This window comes from Aulonocara sp. 'chitande type north' Nkhata Bay, linkage group LG19, assembly GCF_057382095.1.
Source record: "Aulonocara sp. 'chitande type north' Nkhata Bay isolate Kocher_YH1m ecotype deep benthic linkage group LG19, A_spYH_male_GT1.1, whole genome shotgun sequence".
Taxonomy (NCBI): Eukaryota; Metazoa; Chordata; class Actinopteri; order Cichliformes; family Cichlidae; genus Aulonocara; species Aulonocara sp. 'chitande type north' Nkhata Bay.
Genome location: NC_141362.1, coordinates 29674432 through 29696679, shown reverse-complemented (window position 1 = coordinate 29696679; position 22248 = coordinate 29674432). Strand labels below are relative to the sequence as shown.

Here is a 22248-nt window from a genome sequence, read left to right as displayed (position 1 = left end):
CCGCGGACAATAGCACAAGTTTGCACACTCGAATACTGTCACCCTGCCAACGGCAACAAGGGCCCAAAACAGGACAATCCCCAGAGAAAGCATGGGCTCGGCGGGGAAGGTTGCAATAGAGGAGGGAAATGGGACTTGTGAAATGCTAATTGAGCTTCATCCCCTTATTGAAGTGGAAAAAGAGTACCTATCGTTCCACTGAACCGCGGCAGCAGTGGAATGAGATGTGAGGGAACTGTTTGTCTGGTAACACCTCATGCCTCAAATCCTGTCACAGCCCTATGCTATGGAGCCAGGAGAGAATTTTTTTAACTATCCGCAGTCTATATCGAGGCTACAGACCGTTTACTCGGTTAGCTGCGGGCCACATGATTAATTGCCTCATTCGCTTAGTTTGGGGTTGTGTGAGGAGAGCCCTGCTGCAGGTCTGTGTGCATCGGCCGGTCTATCTTTTTAACGGCGCATCCCTCTTGTTCTGAAGAGGCAGTGGGACTCTATTGTCCTCATCTCTTCTTCCTCCCTTCACCTCTCTGTTCAGCTGAAAAGGCCAATTAACAATGCGGTCCCCCCTCCCATGGCCTGTCACCCCACTCCTGTGCTTTTGAAGTGAGGAAGAATGAGAAAGAGAAAGAGGAAGCATAGTGGCATCCATAAATACTGGGTGGTGGCTGAATTTATTCATTTATTTATTTATTTATTATTTACAGAAGTTCTGAGTGGGAGGAAAACGAACCTCTTGGCACATTTATGTTCACTTTATACAGTTTATATGGGTGCAAAAGGTGTGGCATCAGTGTGTCTGCTGTCCATCATAGAAAAACAGAAACAAAGAGGTCGTTTTAACTCCTGCCAAAGATATACACCTAATTTGTATGTATTTGCTGCGCATGCAAACAAACCCAGAAAAAAACCTGCAGCCAAGACGTGTTATGTGCCTCTGTAACAAACTACAGAGCCATCATCATCTTTGCCATTTTTGCCTAAACCCAATAAGAAGAAGCCCAGAGCTCTAATACGTCTGTAATCTTGCTACCTCCATTGTGGAAGCTGCCCATCCCACATCCATTAGTGAAACTTATGGTAAGTATCTTACCTCTTGCCTTTGCTCAAAAATAACTACAATAAGATGACACTGTTTGATCTGCAAGGGAGAAAAAAGTGTAAAAGCAGCACAAAGCAAAGATCAGGCACAGAGACGGGGAAATTAAAAATAAAACTGTACCCATAGAACACAGCAGAATTTGCAAAATCATAAAGATTATATTTTTCTTTAACAGGGAATAGGAGCTACAGCTAAATGTAGAAGTACCAGTAGATACGGTCATTCATGTCCATGTGTGTGTCTAGAAAACTAGAAGCTTTTTCTTTTTTAAGATGTATCTATTTTCCCTTACTAAAGAGTTAGGAAAAAGCCACGCGCAGATGTAAAATAAGTAGTACACTGAAAAATACTGTCCAATAAGTCATCAACTGTATTCTGATATTCCTCAGAATTTATTTATCTTAAACATCATTCCAGTGGTATTGGAGTTGTTTTATCACAGTACAGGCTAATTTAAATAACAAACCTAAGCTTAATATCTCCACCAGCTCCAATAATAATGTGTCAATAAGCAACATAACCTCTGTTTAAAGTCATGTGTTGCCAGGTTTTTCCACTAGATGGCAATCTACCTTTACTATGATGCAGCCCAGCATGAATACAGCACACATCTAACGTTATACCTGCACACTGATATAACACAAGGACAAGTAATACAAGAAAACTACGAATAATACAAATAAAACCCGTTTAAGCTTATTTGATATAAACGTTTTCCTTCAATGACAGAGGGCTTGTGATTTTTGTCTTCTTATTTTTTCTTGTTCTGATAAAAACATTATGTTGGGGGTGCTCTTTGTTTAATACAGAGAGGCAGATTAAGTATCTTGGCAGGATGATAAGACTGAAAGACCACAGTAATTACATAGAGGTTTTCTTATCTGAGTTTTAAAGGCCTATGATGTATGTTGTGGCAAATTGCTGCTTGTTGGAATGAGGTGAGGTAGCAGGAAGGAAACAGGAGGATGTAGTGCTTTTCTCTTGTCAGATAATCAATATTGGGACAGACTGTAGGGGAGATGGATGGACTGAACTGCTAGGCAGACCATATGCCAAATACAGGCTGGTTTTATCCTCCAAAAACTCTGAAAAATCTCTGCACTGCACTGCATTTTCAAATACAGCCTGACAGCAGCTATGGATTTTCCACTCTAAAAGTAATTCACGGCCCTTTGCATGAGCTCACTTCTTTATTGCCCGTGAAGAGCTTTTTTCGTAGGCACGACATGTGATAAATGCTCGGCTGCAACAACAAGGCTTTAAGGCTAGATGCTGAATCCACTGATCTTAATCCAAAGTTGTTTAAATACTCGGCTTAGATGTTATTTGGTATGAACAGGCTTTGACACAATTGGCTGTCACTTCTGTTATTTTAAACTGCAGGCAGTTCTCCCAAGCAAAAGACAAGTCACATGGGCGCCACGGTAGATTGGAGATTTATGAAACATGAATTAGCTATGAAAATCACACACAGGCTGGGAGGCAGGTTTGTGCACTGCACGAGCAAAGAAAGTGTCCTGCAAAATTGACACATCAGGTTCAAACATGTTCTTAGCGAGCTCTTAGCAAGACAGGGGCTTCAGAGGTGATTTTTAAAGAGTTGCAAAGATCTCTTGAGATTGCAAGAAGATGTGTGGGGATTATTCAAGTACTACAAAATGGTTTGTCACATAATGAGGTCTTTAAAATGTGAGACAGACCTCCTTTAAACAGCTGAAAATCCTGAGGGGTGAGAGGTTTGACCAGGCTACAGTCATTACATCATCTTCCAGCTCTGAAACTCTGATCAAGTAGGTAATGCATCAGCACTAGAGAACCAGCTGATCAATAAATCATTTAATGTGGTTAAAAAATGTATTAGCTCTGGCTCCCTAGTGACACCAAGAACACTCTGGATTTTATTCCTTACCTGTCAATCAGCTGTTACAACAAGTGAATGTCACGTTGGCTTTCTAGTACCGACTGAGGGCTCTGAGGTAATTTCATAACTGTCCCTAGTGAAGACCACCAACAATATTATGCAACTGAGCTCTTAAAAACTACCCACTGCATAGTCTGATTCTCTGCACTCTGCCCCGCAGCATCACTTCTTATAAACGACATCAGTGTGGGTCAAAGGTGTTGTGATGACAGCAATAATAACAAGAAGAAACTAATGTTTTACAATAAGCCCATTCGTATTTTTGAAACTGTTATAATTGACCGGGTTGTCGAGCATTAGCAGTAAATGCCAGGTTACATCAGTATTGTTTATCTCAGCCTACTTTGGGACACTGGACCAGAGAGTGTTCTCGCAGGCACACAGCACATCAAACACGGGCATGGCAGTGTTTTCAGTCGGTAGGCGTCTTGCACTCTCTCTCCCTAGCTTTCCACTTGACTTTAATTTGCTCTAGTACGCGTCATCTTTACAGACTCGCCTCCACGCATTGTGGGCTATACTTTCTGCCTGGGCCATTATTATTATTATAAAAAAAAAAAAGGAAAAAAATCAAACACAGACATAAACAAGCAAACAAAGCAAAACAAACAAAGCCCAGCTGACATTACCGACGCCTTCACAACCACATGCCCTTCCCTCTTTGATTTTTGGGGGGACTTTTTAAGAAGCGGAAGGCGAATTTGTTTGAGCACACGTTGTCAGGATGAGCTGATGTGAGCGCTGCATCAAGTGCGCGGTGGTGATGCTCCCGTATAAAACAGCCCGCCGTATTTTGGCACAGAGGAGGATGCATCACTTTAACCCTCGGCTCTGCCCTCCGGACTCGCCCATACAGTGCTCAGCTTAGATAAGTTGAGAGGGGATGTGTGATGCCATTGCAAGGAATCCTACTACTCGATATTCCCGAGGATCTCTCTCGGTTCGTTTTTTCCTTCAACTTCGATGGCTTGAGTGGTCCATTTGCGCTCATGCTTGCAGCCGAGGAGGGATGTAAGGTACGGGCATCTACCGCCCTCACATTGCACGGAGTAGCGGCGTGATTCAGGTCGCTATCTGAGTGCCAGAAAGCAAAAAACTACTTTCGAGATGTGAATTATCGAGATTTGCCACTCATTCCACCGGCTCGCCTGTCCTATGCTATCGACAACGGGATTTCAAGAGGAAAATGATTGTGGCATAAACTATTTCTGGAGACGCCTGTCACAGATATCGCCGCTGAACTGGATAGGGTGGATGGTTATTTCCCAAACAGTTCAAGCCTATGTATACTGCATTCATTTGTTGGAAACGCTGCCTAGTATCTTCGAGAACAGCGCAAGAGGAATGCTGTGCCAAGATCTAATGCCATTTACTTTAAGTTTTTGGCCTTTTTTCTTCGGTCATTGCCTTCTCTCACTGTTGTTACTCTCGTGCCAGGTAAGGATCACGTTCAGGCGCGCCACTTGACAATTTACGCATGAGAAGAGGTTACACTGATGTAACTTGAGTTTCATTTACTGATGGACTATGGATAAGAGCTGTGGAGCTAATAACCTTTTCCAAGTAACTTGTGTGCTCTTTAAGATGCATTGCCATATAATACCAGCTTACACTTGGTGGGATCACCGCTCCAGAGCACACCTGTGTTGAGGGAATGCTGGCAGGCAGGTGTGTGTAGTGAGTTTGCAGGAGGTCATAAGAAATGCAGCTATGCCCAGGTACACACAGAGGCACTCTGCTTTTTTGTTGTGGGAACACGGAGTAACCAACTGTGTTTATATGATAACAACATTCAGTTATCCCACCAGGATCCCTGCAGCAGGCATATGTTAGTGATGAGTATTCTAACCTCTGCCCCATGCTGCTGCCTACAGATAGTGGTGAGCAGTTGTTCACGCGCACGCAGTGTTGCCAGGGTTCATGTGTAATGTGATCTGCTTGAGTTTCCAAGTCCACCCACGCACACTCCTCGGGGCAGCCTGCTGCCCACTCTGTTGGTGGGTGGTTTCTTACAGGGAGCGGGCTGCAGCCATATATGTGATACTATTTTACATGTACTACATACACAGTAGCCCCAGTGACAACAACACTGGAGCTGCGATATGAAAGGAATGCTGAGAGGATATCCACAGTGCTGCAAACTAAGAGGCTGCTGAGTATTCAAGCATCTCCATTTGTGCTGCACAGTGTTGTGCTGATGGTACTTCTGAGTAATGCACTAAGGGACACAGCCTCAGTCCTTTCAATCTCTCTTTCTCTCCCTCTGTCTCTTTTTTCTCTCACCATAAGGGAGAGCTCCAGAGGTCATGCTCACGGACTGTGGCGGAGAAAGTTAGTGAACAGTGCCAGCTGGCATGCCACTGTAGAAGATACCCTCCACTTCCACCGCCGCCGCCTCCACCGCCGCCTCCGCGGCTACTGGGCACCACAGGTAAGGCTTCCAGCTCACCCTCCAACCTTTCACAGCTGTCTCCCTTCAAGTCCGTCTCAGTCTGTTTGCTCTCAGCCCACAGTTGGATCTTGTTCCTAGCCAGGCGCAGGTGTCGGGCAAGTGGCTAGTCTGAAGAAACTGTTTTGACGTGAAGTGTTTCCATTTATGTACACGGGGAAAATGCACCATCAACCAGTTGAGATTAACGTGTGAGTGCTCGTGCACGGGTGTAATTTTGCACTCTTGTGTTTGTGCGTGTGTTAGAGCCAGCAGGATGTTGACAGCTGAACACAAGACTAATATATACTGGGTCTGACCCTGGGGAGTACCCGGCTGCCTGTGAAATCTATGCCTGCTGGGCTGCCAAGCTCAGTGGTTCAGTGGTAGGGTTTCCCCCTGGAGAACCCCTGATTAAAAGACAGATGAGTTAATTAAATTAGCTATAATTTGTTAGAGATAAGGGGCTAATGATCCAGCCCAGTAGTTCCAGCTTTGTTTTGAAGTCGAGCTGGCGGCAATAAGTGTGCGTGCGTGTTAGTGCTCATACACAACAAGCTTGGATATCTGTGTCGCTCCAGCGCCTGTTGTGGCAGCGCTCCCCTTCACCTTCCTCTTTCGTCTCACTCTGAGGTGCTAAATCTATTGAGCAAAAGGCAAACATATTTAACAGGCCTGCTTGCTGAAAGTTGATATGATTTGTATTTCATCTCAGGCACCATAATGAACAGTGCTGAAATATGGGACAGGTGTTTTGCTGATGATGCAGCTATTACTGTGATTCTTTAGAATCACTCATCCTGAGCCCTTCGTATTACAAGGAGGGGGGATACTTAATCACGAAGCAGTGGAAGGACTTTAATCAATCAGCTTCAATGTGTTCTTTTCCTGTCTGGTCAATGCAAATGGACCTCCTTTTCCCCCTGACTCACCATGTGAGTTACCTACAAATCGAGAGTTATAGACTCTTCTGTGATTGTTGTCAAGGTCACTGCATGAATCCTGCCACAACCATCTGACTGCAAGTGAAGGTGGGCCTTCGGCCAATACAAGCTCAGACCTCTGAGTGCTGCCTCCACAAGATCTGATCCCTCCAACAACAACCAAATAAAAAAACAGCAAAATGTCATGTTAATAAGATAAGCGGATCAATCTTCATTTCTTTTTATCTTTGCACACATATGTTTGCAGTGGGTGGAGACACTATTAATATTTGATTCAAAGGGAGTTTTTTTTTGTCATCACATTTTTCATGCATAATTATCTAAATATTCATTCAGCAGCCCAATTTGCAGAGCACTTTGAGCTGAAAATGTGCTTTAAACTGTCGTCTTTAAAATCCAATGAATATGCACAGCTAACATGAAAACTGGGACAATGGCCGGGACCACATCTATCAGATAAAAGTCTAATAAAACTGAGGAAAAATTGGCACAGTTAAAGAAGTGTCTGCGTGCTAAAAATGGTATCTGAGGTCCCTTGATAGGACTGTGCTCTATCACAATAAAGTAGATCCTTACCACTGACTGAATTAAATCCTACAGCCGTTGACAAAACGAAGGATTAAAATGGAAGTTTGGCTGAGAGGGGCTTTTAAATTCACAGTGACTTATGATGTGGTGTGCTGTACCAGGGAGAGCCATACCTTTTTATTTGCTCTGTAGAAATGGGCTGTGTTGGAAAAATAGTCTTCAGCATTACTCAGGAGTATTTGTTGCTATGGTGTAAGCCCATTCGTCTCATTCATAACTAAAATCCTCTACATGCAGGAGGAGCTTGTTATTTTATGTAGCAAACAGGGTATTTTCTCCTTGAATGATAGGCAGATATGCTCATGACAAACCTGATTTAAAGACGGTGGGAGAGCACAGGATGCTGCAAAACGAGGCGAGAGAAGTTCTGCAATACAGATACGAAGATGCTGATGCACACAATGTTATACAACATTCCTGGTGAGTGATCTTACTCCACGACTCTAATGTGGAAAGAGCAGGAGGTTCCTGCAACAGTAATTGGTGTGGACAAGAGTGCTGGTGTAGGGAAGGCTGACAGGACCTTAAATGATTCATGGTGTCGGGTTGGATATCTTTGAACGTTGCACCTAAGACCTAAAGAACGGGTGAGGACACGAATGCATCCCAGCACAAAAAGAGCAGAGGAGAGAAATCGTCTTGTTTCTCTTTCACTATTGTGTTGTTTAAAAGTTAAGCCACTTACTAAGGATCAAAATGCAAAACACAAGTCAGCATTGTGGCTTAAGTGTAAATATAATTAATGCATTTTTCATAATGCGCTTACCTTTTTTAATGTATTGTGTTTATTGTCTTCTTCTGTATCTACACCTCTCTCTCCTTGCTGCCCCTTTCACTCTGTTTCTAAGTGGAAAAGCCCAAGGTGCAATTGTGGAGGCCGTGGTGGATGGAGATGGACATCGTAGTTCTCGGAACAGTGGGCTGTGCCTCACTTATCTTCCTCCTCTCAGCTATCATCATCTGCTACAAAGCTATCAAGAGGTAAGAAGCCACCCTAACATGTTTAATTCTGTTTGTTTAACATTGTAATTAAAACCTCGCATATTTCCAAATTATTTTAAAATGAGGACTAACTTAAGTAGAAGTCAGTCACAGATTGAGACAGGCGGGTAAATAGACATGTGGGGTACTCTAATAAGTGTCCTGCCTTTTTGTTAGAGTTATGCCATTGCCCCCCTAGGTCATACTGAGGTCAGAGGTTAGGTGGGTTGTAAATATCCACTACATTGAGTCAAGCAGAAATATCCTATATGCTGAATTAATTTGCTGAAGTGCAAAATGACATAACAATGCTCTATTGATTTTGATTCCCATAAAAGTCTGAAGCATCCTAGAATGGCAGCTGGATTCATAAATGTGAAAGCAAGAGCCAAGCAAAGGAATCCCAACACACTGCTGTTGCAGCATTTTCCACATTTGGCTTATTTGAAAAAAAAAGTCTGTGTGAGGTTTTACTCTGCGGCACAACCAGACCCAATTCTCTTGATGCCGTTCAGGCAGCACGGTATCACACGTGCACTCCGACGTTCCCTTAATGTTCACAGATATTTCAAAAATAGTCACATCTGAATCGTGCCAGGTTTGTAAAGGATACTTGCATGCACCCATCCACAAACACACAATATCTTTACACGCACTCATTCATCATCTTGGCGTGTTTCACAGTCCACAACTAACCACGTGAGAATGCCATGTGTGCAGAATTAGGCATTAAATCAAGAAGCTACTTCTATGTTTTATGCATATGTATTTAAAAAGATCTAGTATCCTACCTTCTTATATTTATGGGACTATATTAAGCCTGCATGCCAGATATGGCTTTCTTCAGCAGAACTCTATTTCGCCTTTCTTTAAACAACAAATAGGCAAAGTCAGGCAGCGGAATTAATGGGCGGTTGGCTCAGGAATTCATTATGGCAATTCTCCAGCCCCCTGTGTAGCCAAGGGGCACCTTTTTTAATGCAGCAGTGGTAGGAAAGTGTTGTTGCAATATGGGCTCTAGCCCCAAACACAAGTCATTATTTATGAATTAATTTGCGCAGTCATTCAGTCGCAGGCCACATCTTTTATACATGCAAGCAGGTCATGTCCTGAAGCTCTGTGGGCTCTAGACTGCATACTTTGTGCCACGCCAAGCTGCCCTCTACTCAGAATGAGAAGGGAATATACACAGGTCCAGACTAGGCTCATTAGACATTCATTAGTCAAAGCCAGTAGCAGAGCGGTCCAGGGAAAGATGTGACTGCTTTAGCATTTGTCTTGGATTCTCTAATCATCCATCGTTCCAGAGGGGAAAGGAGAGGAAACAACACAGCCAAAAAGGACAGATAAAGTGTTGTCTACCAAAGCGAGCGAAGGCAGTAATTCAGCATCTCAGTCAATAACAGTGTGAAAAAGGGTTTGTCAGTGAGAAAAACACAGCCCGGTTATATATAGCCCTCCCAGCTCAGTGCTCCGGGCTTTCCCAATGAAAATCAGCTGGACGAGGGCCAAGGCCCAAGCATTACAGACAGTGGAAGAGCGAGCACTGCAGGTCCCAGCCCTCCTGGCCTTTTGTTATTTTTTGTAATCTTTGCTTGCCAGTCATCTGTCAGAAGCAAGCGGGACTGAAAAGGAGAAAAAAAAGAACACTTCCACACAATCCTATTCAGAGTCCACAGCACCAGAGAGGCTGGTGTGCAAAGCACAGAGAGGAGGATTCAGGCACACGCTGCTTTTCAGTGTTGCTGTACCATCCAAAGCAAAAGAGATGATACTGCAGTCCAGGCTGTCAGCCATCCAAGGCGCCAAAACAAATAAAACTCAGACCAACTGACTAATGAAGCTAGATGCTTTTCCCAATCACTTACCGCTCAGGGAGGCTTGTTCAAAGACAGATAATGCATCCCAGCTGGTCCTTTTCAAGGGTAACACAGAACATCCAAAATACTCAAAAAACCGAAACGGAAAATGCTACAATATTTGCTCACACATCATTAATCTCCCTTTGTTTTATTTTCGAAATCGCTAAACCGGCACCATCAAAACCGGTGACAGACTTTTACAGTCTGTTTTGTAATGCGTTTGCTTTGAACCATACCATGTTACTCTAATTTCCAGATGGCTGGAGTAATTGTAAACAGCCCAACGCATGTCCTAATTTCACCATCATGCATTCCCCAAACTTCAAACAGCAATGTGCGCTGTGATTGCACAGCTTTGATATGAAATATTCATCTAACCTGTGAAGTGTTGTGTTGCCACCTGCCACGTGTCAACAGCATGGCATCTATTATTGAAGGCCCGGGCAGAGGTCGGCTTGAGGCCCCAGTGCTCTGCCCTGTGTGGTGGCCCAAAGCGACATGGTCAGTCAGTGCGGAGATTACATCCTGAGAAAAATAAACAGGGCCGAAGCGGCTTCCAGGAATCTGTAGCTCACCGGTGTCGAACAGCACAGAGATCCTGTCTTGTTTTCTTACTTGCTAAATCTCATGTGGAATCATCGAGACATGCCAGACTTCTGTTAATTGCTTTTTCATCCGTTTTCAACACAATTCAGTTGTGACTTAGAATAAAACTCCTTTTTATCTTAAATTTAACTGGCTGCACCAAATATAATGAGGGACATTAAAAAAGCTCTGTGATTCCACCCATAAAAAGCAAAACACGTCACTGATTAAAATCATAGCAGCAGTCCGCTTTAGAGCCATCTCTGCTCTGGACTACTTCCAGTGCTAATTTTAAATGGCTCCTGTTCCGTCCACTTGCACATATGCATCTGCAATGCGTTCTGGATCTCCTCCACTGTGTGGAGCCTTTCAACTTCAATTGCATTTTGGGGAAGAGGACGAAGCAAGGCAGGTGGTGAGAGAACATTGTGTTGATGTAGCTAAAAGCTACAATGTGAGTGTAGAAGGTTCAGATTTTCCCTGTAGTTTCTCAGAACATCACAGTCCAGTCTCCACCTCTGGAGTCCGATCCTGGTGGATGAATTCATAGTGAAACTTTAAAACATGAGCATGCTACTCACGCGATGGCCCTCCTCCAAGGAGGGCACTGCTGGAGACTCAGTTCCCGTTACTACTGTCGATATTTAACGTGAAGGAGGAGTTGCTTTCACATAAAGGTTTGAGGTCTAAGCTGAAACAGGCTCGTATATTAAACAGGTAAGAACAGAGCTTCCAGGAAGAGCACACACGCACAAGCACACAAACTCACGTAAATGAAATGAATGAAAACTGTTCATCATAAATTTGTGTTCAGTGTTTTTCCAAATGATACTGTGGACATCCCAGCCACAGTCACTGACTTATTAAAAAAAAGTATGATATAAAACTATCAGTCTGCTACAGAAGTAAGAATAGGAATACCATCAGATATTCCTACATAAAAATGTGGCAACGTCCGTGGATAAGTGTGGACATTGTTTTATTGCACCGTCGTCAAAGCTGGTTTATCTTTTTGTTTTGTCATGTCTTACAGCAACATCCATATCACCCTTTGTTTATGTAGTTTCATCTGTTGCTGTAGGAACCAAAGGGAAAAATCTTACTTTGTCCCAACACCCACAGGTCTGTTTAACTCTTATCATAGTTTTCTGTAACTGGACTCCAGAAATGTTTGAGGCTAATGTTGTTATAGAGTCTATGTTGGCTGGACTTTGGGAGATTCCTCCTCCATCCTCCCTGTGGGACAGATATAATTGTGTCTAGCATATTGTTTTGTGTGAGTAACTGTTGCTGTTTTTGTACATTCTCCCTCAGGCGGCAGCAGTGATTAATAGATTAATACAGACCTGTAAAACTGGTATATCCCAAATCCCTTCCCTGCAGCAGTGGGGACCACCGCCCCCTCCCCACATCAGAGTGTTTCCACCCCGGGGCTGGACAGTTTCTTTTCTCAGGCTTTCCCCTGGTCTCACAGGGACACAGCAAGCAGCATCTGCTCTACATGGCCAGCATGTGTCCCAGTTGTGTTCACCCAAATGACCCCTCCCAGGTGACACTGGAGTCCCACAGGAAGTCTTAGTCATACTGTTGTGTTTTGTTTAAAAGTTTTTTTTCTGGAAAGTATAATGTTCGCACATAATGTTGATCAGCTTCTGCATGGCCCTCCAAAGTATCTACACAGAAATTCCCAATCACTTTTCAGGTATAAAAGCTCCGTTAAAAGTCAGTAAAATCTCCCTCCCTTCTTCTTATTAACACACACACCCTCATAATAATGAACCTAAGTTAGTCTGACTCAATGATGGCACTATATTAAAAGTTCTCTATAAAATACATGTTGTGAACTCACAAATTTTAAACTAGTGGAAGAGACACAGTATGATAAAGCCACCCTGTTAGAGTAGTTAAAAATGTGAGGTGGGGGATTCTCAAAGACTTTCATATTTACACCCTATTGTAGTTTTTGTTTCTTTGAATTGAAACCCTTTAAAATGTTTAAAGATCCTGATACTGACTTTGCAGATCAGAGTAACTTGTGTAAAAACTGGACGGAGTCAAGCCGAGCAGGATTTTATGGCTAATGCCGGCGAGCACGGGAGGCAGATGGGTCGAGGTTAAGCTCTGCGCTGAAGTGACAGCTGAAAAACAGCCGAGACGGGAGCATTTTTCAAAATCTGACAGCGGCAAGACGGTTGTTTAACAGGTGTGGCAAAAATGTGATCGGTCAAAGTGCGTGGGAGCATCCCAAAGAGACAGCTGACAGACTGAGATGACAGCACAAGAATTATAAATATTGAGTGGTGCAAAAAAAAAAAAAAAAAAACCCTGGCAGATCATTTTTCATACTGACACCTCACCAAGAAAGAATCGTATAAATATTGCTAGTATTACAGAAAAATATCCTTAAGGCATATTGAAAGACTTGGTGTGATAATGATTCAGCAAAATCCTGTGCACGGAGGGAAAGAAATGCTATCAGGTGTATTAGACCTCCAAGTAATGTTAACTTTTTAATGAGATCTTGTCAGAGGTCTGGATTCATTACTGGTTGCGTTTTAAGTCTCTGGATATGATAACACCATTAAAACCATATCTCCATAATTTCCAATACACAATGCCATCAGTCTTAAGCAACGGTGTGTTTTATTATTCATGAGTTCAACTTTCACACATTGTTGTTTTTAAAATGTTCCATAGTCCTTTTAAAAGTACCCTCTTCAGTTCTCAACAAGAAGCTAATCCTCACAAGTCACACTGAGTGCTTTCTTCTTGCAGAGCTTTTGTATTGGATTGCATTATGTCATGTATGAGCTCATTTCACCCTGCAAGGACTCCCTGTCTGCACGATTCCTTCCCGGCACGATGCCCGAGAAAGGAAAAAGATTTGTGCTGGACCGGACTGAATGTTTGTTGAAGTTGTGCCGGCCAGCCCGGGCTTTCAGGGGCCAGGAGAGGAGAGGAGGGGAGATATTGAGCTTAGATGTAGCTCAAGGGTTCTCAGTGCTAGTGAAGGCACTGTACAGTGTTGAGTGGGACAATGACTGTACTAACTGTATTCAGATCTGTCTCTGAGTTACATAAACCCGGGCAGGGGAGGGCAGCTGAGGGGGAAGCCACAGTACACTGGACAAATATAATAACCACAAAGGCATCAAGGAGCGCATGAAAAGAGCTATATTGAATGATCCTGCTCTTCACAGACCAGTAGCAGCAAGGGGATCTTTTTTTTTTTTTTTTTAATTCATATTTTTATTAAGGTTTCAAAAGCAGGCATTCACAGTATGTACATCATGTAAGCATTCTTCATACTTAGGTTATCTGCCTTAAATACTGAAATAGTATTTTAATTTACATCCAAGTCATAAGGGAAGAATACTTACAACGATAGAAGTAATTGAAACCATCACATAATCCGAAAATCAAAAAACAAAAAACAAAACTAACAAACCTAAGAAAAGAGAAAAAAAAAACAAAAAAAACAAAAAAAAAAACACGGATGTGTTGGTATGGGGTGATCCTATAAATATATATACATACATCATAATTATTGGTTTGTAATAGTAAAATCTGGCCTATGAGGCGTGATATATTTAACCCAGTTTTCCCAATATGATGTAAATTTCTCCAGCTTGTGGTTAACAGAAGCTGTTATCTTTTCCATGTTATAAATTTCCATTGTGATTTCCATCCATGTACTTATGTTTGGGCTCTCTGGGGATAACCATTTTCTGGTGATATTCTTTTTACAGGCCACCAATAAAATATTTATTAAATGTTTATCATATTTAGGCCATTCCTGAGGTATATATCCAAAGAACATAGTCTTACTCTCGAGAGATATTTCACGTTTAAAGATATCCTGTAAGGCATTATGTATTTCTCTCCAATAATCCCTCAAGATTGAGCAGTCCCAGAAAATATGGTAATGATTTGCACTTTGATTTCCACAGTTCCTCCAACAAGCAGGGGGGTTATCATCATAATGAGACTTCTGAGAAGGTGTTATAAGGTATCTAATTAGGCACTTCCAGCCAAATTCCCTCCACTTTTGTGAGCTGGTACACATCCACTGATATCTCCATATTGCCGTCCATTCTTCCTCTAATATTTTTATCCCTCCTTCCTTCTCCCATTTTGTTCTAATATATGAAGTCGAATGTGGTTTCAAATCCATTAGACCCTTATAGAGACATGATACAATTCTATCAATAGTTTCTGAGTTATAGCTTTTTATAAACAGTTCCATCAAGCGTGTGTTTATCATTGTTACGTTTCTCATCTTCGTGTCGGCATAGTGCCTTAACTGCAGATATCGATAGAAGTCTTCTTTTTCTAATGAAAATGTTTTTCTAAGCATGTCAAAGCTGAACAATTTTCCATCCTTCATTATACTGCACAGGGCTGTTATGCCCTTACCTGTCCAGTCCTTGAATCTAGAATCCAGTTCATTAGGTTTGAACTCTGAGTCGTAAGCACACCATTTAAGAACTGTAATATTGGTCTCGAGTTTATATTCCTTTATAATAGTTCTCCATGTTTTAAGGGTCCTTTTCACCCACATGTTATCAGTATTTTTTATATAGGTTTGTAAGTTATTGTCAGCTAGAGTTGCCTGAATAGGTATAGACAGCATTTGTTCCTCAATGGTTTTCCATTGGGCAGTGTATGATTGGTTACACCAGCATATTATTGCTCTCATCTGCGCTGCAAAATAATAATATCTGAGGTCAGGGAGGCCCCATCCTCCCTTTTGCTTAGCCAGCTGTAGTGTTTTAAGGCGAACCCTTGGTCTTGCAGCAAGGGGATCATGTGCTGCTGTTTTCTTTTGCACTAGAGCAAAGATCGAGCATTACAGCGCAACCGGTTTTTAAGAAGGAATTTCCCAGGAGGTTGTGTATCGATGTCATTCCCAAGTTGTTTTGACAGCTACACATACTCATTACTTAGAAGAGAAGATTGCATCTCCCAGTCATAGTAGGTAATTGCCTTATGCCATGTGCTGCAATGTATCTTTTCCTTCTGTCTCCTTGCAAAATTGACCTTTAAACACTGAGCTTATTAGAAGGGATTGCTGAGAGCAGCATATCCACCCAGAGCAGCTTCAGAAATCAAATCAGTCTGTAGGTCAGCAGTCCACAAACTCTGTTTAATGGCATGGCCTTTAGCTATGGATGAATGTAGTGCCATTTTGCTTTGTTTTTTTGATCAAGGAATTCATCCTCACTTTGTAAAAATGTCTATTCACAGGAAACCACTCCGAAAAGAAGAGAACGGGACAAGTCGTGGGGAGTATGCCATGAGCATCCGTAACAAGAAGGCCATGGGTACAAACAACACTGTGGTATAGACTGTCCTGGTAAACATGAAGTGACATCACCATTGTCGCTCACCTTATCCTGACTACAACAGTTCCCTCTCACCTTGGATGAATGCGAGTGGGTTTCACCCCAGGTTTTCAGATTGGTAAAACTCCCCTCTTTGCCTGGCACGTTGCCCGGACTGAAGACACCATTCACCTCGAGAAAAGCTAAAAAGATCGACGGGGGGAAAAAAATCAAGACAGAAAGGACACAGAGAAAGATCCACAACCCCCCACGGTGTCGAAAGTGGCACAGCAAGCTGAACATTATGCTCTTAGTAACAGCAAGTGTTGCTGACAGGCTGGTTGGCTGCCGGCTGGAGAGGGACTGTCTGCCAGTCTGCTGCAGATCCAGACCTCACGCACTGTTGACATCTGCAATGGAACAACAGACAATACAGCAGCCCTGCAGTCCCACGGGCAGCCAGACAAGACAGCCCATCACACACAACAAATAACATGCATGCAGTTTTTACAGAGAATGCAACATTTTTTTATATTCCAACCCTCGCACTGTCCATTTTTTTCCCCTCCATTTTTGAGACAGATGCTTTGTGAGAAACACGATGTTGCTGCCGGTCCTGGCTCTGAGATGTGGATTCCTCTGACTATGCAATTTAAAGAAATCCATATAAACAAAGGAGGAGCAGAAACATCAACATGGGACATTCTGGTTATTTCGCCATGCCAAAACAAGCTACAGAAGGCTCAATGTAATATATATATATTTCAGTCATCCGTGTATTTATTTCCTCTATTTATTTACTTGTCTATCTTTGAATTTATTTTTCTACTTAAAAGGGAAAAACAACGGTCTTGTAAGTTACTCACATCTTTTCAAATCTTGAACATCTTGACGAATTCATCTTATTTCTTGAGAGCTCTGTTTTCTAAGTGAATAATTTATAGATCATATAATTCATTTGTGATGCACCAATGCTTTAAGCCGGCTGTCGGTTTGTTGAGACACTGATGCAGAAAACGCGCTTGCTCTGCAAAGAGTTTTGGTATCAGTTGTTTTGTCTCTGGGTGTTTGATATCCTCTTCTGTTTCCCTGAGACTTCAGCTAAAAAAGTCAGGGGCCTCCATTATGTCCTATGTGATCTTTGTGAATGTGTGTTACCCGAACAATACTCCTGTCCTGCATCACACGCCAGTCCCGACTTTCCGATTTGTTCGCTCAGTGCAAGCACCTCTACAAGTTAAACCTGCTCTCCCTGTCGTCCAGTTAAATCTTGTTGTCCAATGTCCCGTGGTCAGCTGGATGGCTTCCGGCGTGTTTTGTCTGGACGTGACAATCTTCATTTTTCTATCTGTCAAGAAGGGCTTAGCCCATCACTATAGAAACAGGGGACATGAGCCCAGAGCTGACCTTGTGACTGGCGAGAGACAGGAGACTTAGCCAATAGCTAGAGATCAGGTTGCACAGAGGATGGCCTCATCAAGGATGTGTGTGACTCAGTGCTGTCACAGGCATCCTTCTCATCCCCGCTGGAAAAACACAACTGAGCTGAACTGGAGCATCACTCAACGCTGCTCTGCTTTCTTTTCTTTTTTTTTCTTTAATACACTAAATCTGCGTGTGTCTGTGCGGGCATGCATGTGCGTGTGTATGAGTGTGTGTGTCTGTCTGTCTGTGAGCGTGCATGCAGATGAGTGTACTCAGTGAGAGTGGGCTGTACTCTGTGGCTGTCAGTTAAGTATAGATATTGGCTAAACTGTGGAAAATAGAGGGGGATTTAAAAAAAACACATACTTGCATTTAAAAATGCACAGGTATTAGCTAACAGTAAACCCCACCATGTACCTATATGAGAGAAATGATGGATGCATGAATGTAAATATTGATATTTAAATATCTGCCTTCTGGACTGTTAATTCATGTACAGTGTAACAGAACATATGTTTATACATAGTAAAAGTTTAAAAAATGTGCTACCACTTAGAATTATGTCAGTGTTGTCATGTTGATGGAGCAAGCCATTAATGTATATATGGCAATCAATAGAGCATACACAATTTATGCATTATACCAAACAGATAACGAAATGTGCATAAGTTGATTTCATTGCTGAGTTTTTCAGTTGTAAATAAAACTGTACATAACAACTGACCCACAGTATGTTGTGTTTAAAGAAATGCATGTGCAGTTATAAAACCACTGTTATATGTGGGCAGACGAGCTGGCCCGTACGTGGTGAAGGTGATAAAAGTGAGACTGTTATATTTAGCCTGTGCCCATCTTGTCTGCTCTATGCTGTGCTGTGCCGTTCGCGTCTTTGGGCAGAGGCGTGCTGGCCTTGTCTCCTGGGCCCCCCACAGCGGAGGACATGTTCTCAGTCTGTCTCACACAGTGCATCTTTAATGAACTGCGATTACCAAGCGCACTCCTCTCCGTGGGGCTTAATGGCACCAGCCAGAAAACTTTTAGGTCACATATTGTGCAAGCTCTGGGCTCGATCAATAACAGTGTCACTAAAAAATCACGTCTGTGTGTGTGTGTGTGTGTAAAAGATTTCTGCAGCTAGAGCAAGAACATGAGTTGATATAACAAAATGAGGTTTTTAGAGTAAGATAAAAGAGGGTAATGGATTCAAAACACCTCTTACAGAGCCTGCATTCTTACACTAGGTCGCGCAGACATGTTCCTATTTCTGTTTTAATTTGCACACCAGACCGTGATGTGAAACAAACAAGGGAGCCTAAACCTGTGCTGTACAGGCTGATGTACAAGAGCACTCAAGAGGAATGTTGATGAATTATAATGTGAATGAGGGTCCATCGAGTTCTCTGCCTTCCCTGCTTTGGATGTGCCACTTGACGGTAATGCAAATGGACACGCAGAGCAATTTAAACATTCATGCATTGTCCAGCCAGGGCGCTGTGGATTTCACTGTAATAAAACCAAAGTGACAGCACTAGGCAGGGGTACTGGGAATTGTCACCGTCTCAACAAATTTTTCGAGGCTTTCCTTACAGCAATAAGGTGCTGGAACACTGATTTTATTTTTTTCAAACATTTGTTTTTACCAGTGTGCTGCTGAGTTTTATCTGCTGCTTCTATACCTCTGCTCTTTAATCACGAGATGTCACCAGCGCACACACCTGGTGATGCATTGTGCTGGTGCATTGGTTGTGTGCGAGAGCTTGCACAGTCCTTTTTTTAAAGCTGACCTTCACAGTCTTTGAGGACCCACTCACACCCTCTCTGCCCGCCAGTCCTTTGGTCAGTGTTAATTACCCTCAGCACCTCCAGCTGCCTACTCATCAGGTCAGCGCTCCCATATGGTCCTGCAGGAGGCAGGCAGGCAGGCGGCAAGCAGGGGTGGGGAAAGTGCTGGATACCTGTGGGACACTGATTACATAAGCTGCTGCTAATGAGAAAGGTTCTTTCAGAAAGGGCTGCGAGTTCAAACGATCACAACGGTGGCAGTGGCTGACAGATGCAACCCCAGAGCAAGGGGGACTTGATTAAACGCACGCACACACGCAGGGACACATGCGCACATACACACCTGTAGCTAACATCACTTTAATGCACACTCTCACACGTAGAGGCGCAGCAGGAAAGGACCTCTTTGATGAGCCATGGCTAGAGGTTGATGAGAAGGGGCACTGCAGCCTGATTCAGCTGGCTTGAGGTCACCGGGGAGTGTGCGCGCGTGTGTGTAAGTGCGTGTTCATTAGTCACATTGTGTGATATCATTATACTAGTGACTCATTTGGCAGACACCTCTCAACATGGGTCTTTCAATACCAGCTGCGACTAAAAAGTAATATTTTAAAGAATTTATGCGCAGATCAAATGTGACTTATTTTGGTCCGATAAGCTAATTTTTCCTCGCAGAATACATCTATATCAGCAGATCTAATTCATGCTAAATCCTGATAATGAAATCCTTGCAGCAGAAAAGATCAAAACAAAGATTAATGTGCTGTTCGGTTTTCAGGGCCTGCTGTCATGTCATCTGTTATTCTCAGACAAGAGCTTCATGGTAATACAGTTAGACCTCACAAAAATCCTTAATCACAACAAACCACATTAGGCCAAAGGTAATTGTGTTTGCTTGGTATATGCATGGGCCTATCTGTTTCGCTGCTGCCAATGAAGGGAGGGCTGGAGTAGGAGGAGGCGGGGTGTCTTTCCACTTTGGGGGTGAGGGGGGAGCAAACCGAAATAGTCTTGTTTACCTCCAATGTCTGGCTCCACGTTATCGAGTTACAAAGCTGCTGCCGCAACTCGGATTGGCCTCTGATCGATCTGAGCTGTGATGGCAAAAGGCAGCATGACTGACAGCCTGACAAGGATCTTAGCTGGGAGCTGGGTAATGCATGTCATGTCGTTTTCCCGTAGACACCTGAGGTTTTTTTCGCTCAGAGGAGTAACCAGCAGAGCTGATTTTATCTCTCCGCCGTCCACATTATGGTAAGCTGGGCATTTTCCCCATCAGTCAGGACATCAAAGGGCAGAAAATGTCATATTTGAATTTTTAAAGGCTCAGCAATTCATTTGAAATGTCAAAGCGTCTCGATGTTTAGAAAAACTTGTACTTTTATTATTCGGCTTGCAACCAAGCAACTTAAAAAGTGATAGGTTATGAATGTCAGAGTGAACATATCTATGATTAAACAAGCATTTGGTTTCAGGCCCTTGCTATTACTAACATGGGTCTGTGGAAATCCTCTACAGTCGTCTGACTCTTCAATTCTGTTAAATGCAACAGATTGGGCACCGAACACAGTTCTTCTATACAGTCCAACTCCAGTGTTAGTACTTTAAAATAGCATAGATTTACTGTACATATACTAAAGGTTCTGAAAAATGATTCATTTCAAACGAATCCCACACAGCATCACTTTATATAAGAGTCCTTTTTTTTTTTTTTAAAGTCACTTTCAGCCAGAGCAGATGCATGCAGGCCTAGGGACCCAGGTGAGGCAGAGCTGACCACAGAACAGGTCACATGGGGTAAAACTGTGAAGCAGCCTCAGACGACTGGATCTCCACCTGAGCCATCTTGAACTGGGTGCACTGCAGCCATTTGCGCAGGGCGAACGGAGGGGCTCCGGACATCTGGCCCTGCAGACACTGGTGGTTCACCCTATTCTGGATGGCCTGAAGACGCAACTGCAGCCCTGCAGACAGATGCTTACGACGAAAAGAAGAGATGATAGTGTTTCAGTTTGAAATCATCAATAGTAATTATCATTAATCTGTATGATTAACACCTTTTAAAACCACTTACCTTAAGATTTGACTGAATCATGGGTAGCCACATAGGAATTAACTGAAAAAAGAAATGGAGATGAATAAATAAGCATTATTCTGCATGTTACAGAGAGAATATACAGCACTGTCTGCATGGAAGGACACTGGACTTATAGCAAACCTTGACAAAGATGGTTGAGTTGCATTCCTGCAGGGCCTCCATTAAACTAATGACATGAAGACACACCATCTCTACCATCTGAGAGACAAATATGAAATAGACTTAATTTTATGTAACATATTTACTGTTTACTCATAATATTAAAAGAAGAAAATCACCATTCTTCCACAGCGACAGTCCTGACTGTCTCAGACGGATGTTTGCAAAGGATACCGCGCAGCACTTACAACTTTATTGTGGGCCATAAGCTGCAGGATGCTGGGTGTAACCCGACTCCAGAACTCGAGGCCCGTGAGGATGGCGCTGGAAGAAAACTCTGTCTGGTTCTGGTTCTGCAGGGAGGGAGCGGCGGCTGCCTGCTCGCAGTAGATGGTCCACAGCTGGGCGAACATGAAGGCGTGGAACAGGGAGCACATGTGCAGCACCGACGTCTGAGGATAAGGACCGAGACCAAAACTGACAAGGCCATTGTGGTTGCCACAAATCGCATCTGGAAAAATCTGAGTGTGATCATTTGAAGAGATTTGTGTCTGCCAGACCTTCGACTGTTCTGGGAAGCCAATCAGGATGACGATAAGATGGTCTGCAATGTGGGAGCCAGCGTCGAGAGGGATGGGCATGCAGGAGGTGGAGCCCTGGTGCAGGGCACAGTGCGTCAGGGAGCCCAAAAGAAGCCAGGACAGCTGACGAATGTGGGACACGCACTCAATGAATTCTTTTGGCCTAGAGAGAAAGAAAAAAATGAAAATGAGTTCAACAAATCAATTAACAACACAGTGTGCATTTCTTCTTTCACCATTCATTTTTCTTATTAAGTCAGTCAGTCTTAGTCTCATCATTTTTACCCTTGTTGCATGGTGGATGGCGGATGATAAAGCCAGGGAAGATAACGCACAACAGCTTTGTTATCGCGGTGATTGCCTTTGCTGATCTCCATGGCTGCGACTTGTGCCAAGCCCACTTTCAGGTTGCCCCCAAAGGTGTCCTCGTGCAGTGGCTGACAACAAGCCTTCATATGGCTCTGAAGAGCAGATTTGGAGTGAAGAAAAGATAAGGATGAAAAACAAAACTCTCCACATGAGACATGT

The 22248-nt window shown here is 43.1% G+C and overlaps 2 protein-coding genes across 7 annotated transcripts in view; one reads left to right on the top strand and one right to left on the bottom strand.

Annotated features, from left to right (window-relative positions):
- Nucleotides 1–3524: 3524 nt before the first annotated feature.
- Nucleotides 3525–17874, top strand: prima1 (proline rich membrane anchor 1). Its single transcript, XM_086275131.1, has 4 exons — nt 3525–4460; nt 5313–5454; nt 7832–7964; nt 15659–17874. The coding sequence occupies exons 1-4, from the start codon at nt 4179–4181 to the stop codon at nt 15756–15758; spliced, it is 657 nt and encodes a 218-aa protein (XP_086131257.1). The 5' UTR covers nt 3525–4178; the 3' UTR covers nt 15759–17874.
- Nucleotides 17875–20304: 2430 nt separating this feature from the next.
- The window catches only part of unc79 (unc-79 homolog, NALCN channel complex subunit), a 32588-nt gene continuing 30644 nt past the window's right edge, over nt 20305–22248 (bottom strand). For all 6 annotated transcript variants that reach the window (XM_086274410.1, XM_086274412.1, XM_086274413.1 and 3 more), the window contains 6 exons: nt 22006–22181; nt 21700–21883; nt 21388–21591; nt 21161–21238; nt 21017–21058; nt 20305–20919 (listed from right to left, as the gene is read on the bottom strand). In XM_086274410.1, the coding sequence (XP_086130536.1) occupies nt 20731–20919; nt 21017–21058; nt 21161–21238; nt 21388–21591; nt 21700–21883; nt 22006–22181 (873 nt within the window). In that variant the 3' untranslated portion in view covers nt 20305–20730. The remainder of the gene's footprint in view (nt 20920–21016; nt 21059–21160; nt 21239–21387; nt 21592–21699; nt 21884–22005; nt 22182–22248) is intronic.